Below are 1,617 nucleotides of genomic sequence, written 5' to 3'. Positions count from 1 at the left end.
GGGAGGCTCAAATCCCACCCCCCCTCCAGCAGCAGGGAGCAATGGGGCTCAGTGTGCGTCGTGCTGCCGGGTTGGGGGGCACAGGAGCCACGAGGGAGGGGGACCCTGTGCTATATAAAGGGAGGAGGGGGCACAGGGCAGGAGGGACCCCCAGTGCTGCCCCCCCCCACAGCTGGAGTGGGGTTCAGTGCCGAGTCCATCACGGGCCCAGAGGCTTTTTGGGGGGGGGGGGGGGTGAGAAATGAGAGCAGCCCTGACCCCGTCCCTTATTCTTTACCCGGATTTGTAGCCCACGAGCTGCATCAGCCCTTTAGTGCTCATGGATTTAGGGCGTTCCAATGGGAATCCCAACGCCCGGCTCCAGATGAGCTGTGAGAGGACACCCAACGCACGGGACACCCCGAACAGCACCGTGTAGTATTTCATCTCCTTCATGCCATAATACTGCAAGGAGAGCAATATCAATGGGGGGGCAACCAAGACCACCCCCCTCCTATAGAGGTTAATAGGGTAAATAGGGGCTCACCTGCAGCAGGACCCCGCTGTGTGCGTCCACGTTGGGCCACGGGTTCTTGGCCTTGCCCTGCTCCAGCAGCACGTTGGGGACGATCTTATAGAGCTGAGCCACCAGCTTGAACATGGGATCTTTGGGGAGGTGTTTGAGGGCAAATTCCCTCTGACACGTGTAACGTGGGTCCGTCTTCCTCAGCACGGCGTGTCCATAACCCGGCACCACCTGGGACAGCAGTCAGCACCCAAAGAACCCCATGGATCCCCCCTATTGCCACCCTATATCTCAAAGCCCAGCGCTCACCCGGCCTGAATTGAGGGTATTCCAGATGAAATCCCGCAGCTTCTCATCCGACACGTCCTGGCCCAGCTCCTTCTGCAGGTCCGTGAGCCACAGCAGCACCTCCTATGGGGCACAGCAAGGGGTCGGAATGGCAGCATGAGGACAGACAGACACATAGGGATGGATGGAGGCAGACAGATGGACACCCACCTGGTTGGCGAGGCCATGCAGGGGCCCAGCCAGCCCATTCATGGCAGCAGCAAAGGCGAGGTAGGGGTCAGACAGAGCACTGCCCACCAGGTGACTGGTGTGGGCACTGACGTTGCCCCCTTCGTGGTCACTGTGGGGCAGAGGAGCAGCGTTAAGTCCCCACACCTCATAGAGGGCCCCCACAACCCATAGAGGGCCCCTACAACCCCCACACCCCATAGAGGGACCCCACAACCCATAGAGGGTCCCCACTCCCCATAGAGGGCCCCTACAAACCCCACAACCCATAGAGGGCCCCCACAACTCCCACCCCCCATAGAGGTTCCCCACAACCCCCACAACCCCCACAACCCATGGAGAGCCCCTACAACCCCCACACCCCATAGAGGGCCCCACAACCCCTACACCCCATAGAGAGCCCCCACACCCCATAGAGGGCACCAACAACCCCCACAACCCAGAGGTTCCCCAAAACCCCCACCCCCCATAGAGGGCCCCAACAACCCCTACACCCCACAGAGGGCCCCCTCAACCCCCACTCCCCATAGAGGGTCCCTACAACCCCCACCCCCCATAGAGAGCCCCTACAACCTCTACACCCCATAGAGAGCCCC

The 1,617-nt window shown here is 61.3% G+C and overlaps 1 protein-coding gene across 3 annotated transcripts in view; it reads right to left on the bottom strand.

Annotated features, from left to right (window-relative positions):
* The window catches only part of CS (citrate synthase), a 6,832-nt gene that overhangs the window by 1,510 nt on the left and 3,705 nt on the right, over window positions 1–1,617 (bottom strand). For 2 of the 3 annotated variants that reach the window (XM_015887060.2, XM_015887061.2), the window contains exons 8-11: window positions 1,004–1,133; window positions 815–916; window positions 527–736; window positions 278–444 (exon numbers count right to left, since the gene is read on the bottom strand). In XM_015887060.2, coding sequence (XP_015742546.1) covers window positions 278–444; window positions 527–736; window positions 815–916; window positions 1,004–1,133 — 609 coding nt within the window. Of the gene's footprint in view, window positions 1–222; window positions 445–526; window positions 737–814; window positions 917–1,003; window positions 1,134–1,617 lie in introns of those variants that run through there. The other variant, XM_015887062.2, reaches the window with a different exon arrangement.

This window comes from Coturnix japonica, linkage group LGE22C19W28_E50C23 (genome assembly GCF_001577835.2).
Source record: "Coturnix japonica isolate 7356 linkage group LGE22C19W28_E50C23, Coturnix japonica 2.1, whole genome shotgun sequence".
In the NCBI taxonomy this organism is placed as follows: Eukaryota; Metazoa; Chordata; class Aves; order Galliformes; family Phasianidae; genus Coturnix; species Coturnix japonica.
Note: the sequence above shows the minus strand (reverse complement) of the source record. Positions and strands in the feature narration are given on the sequence as shown.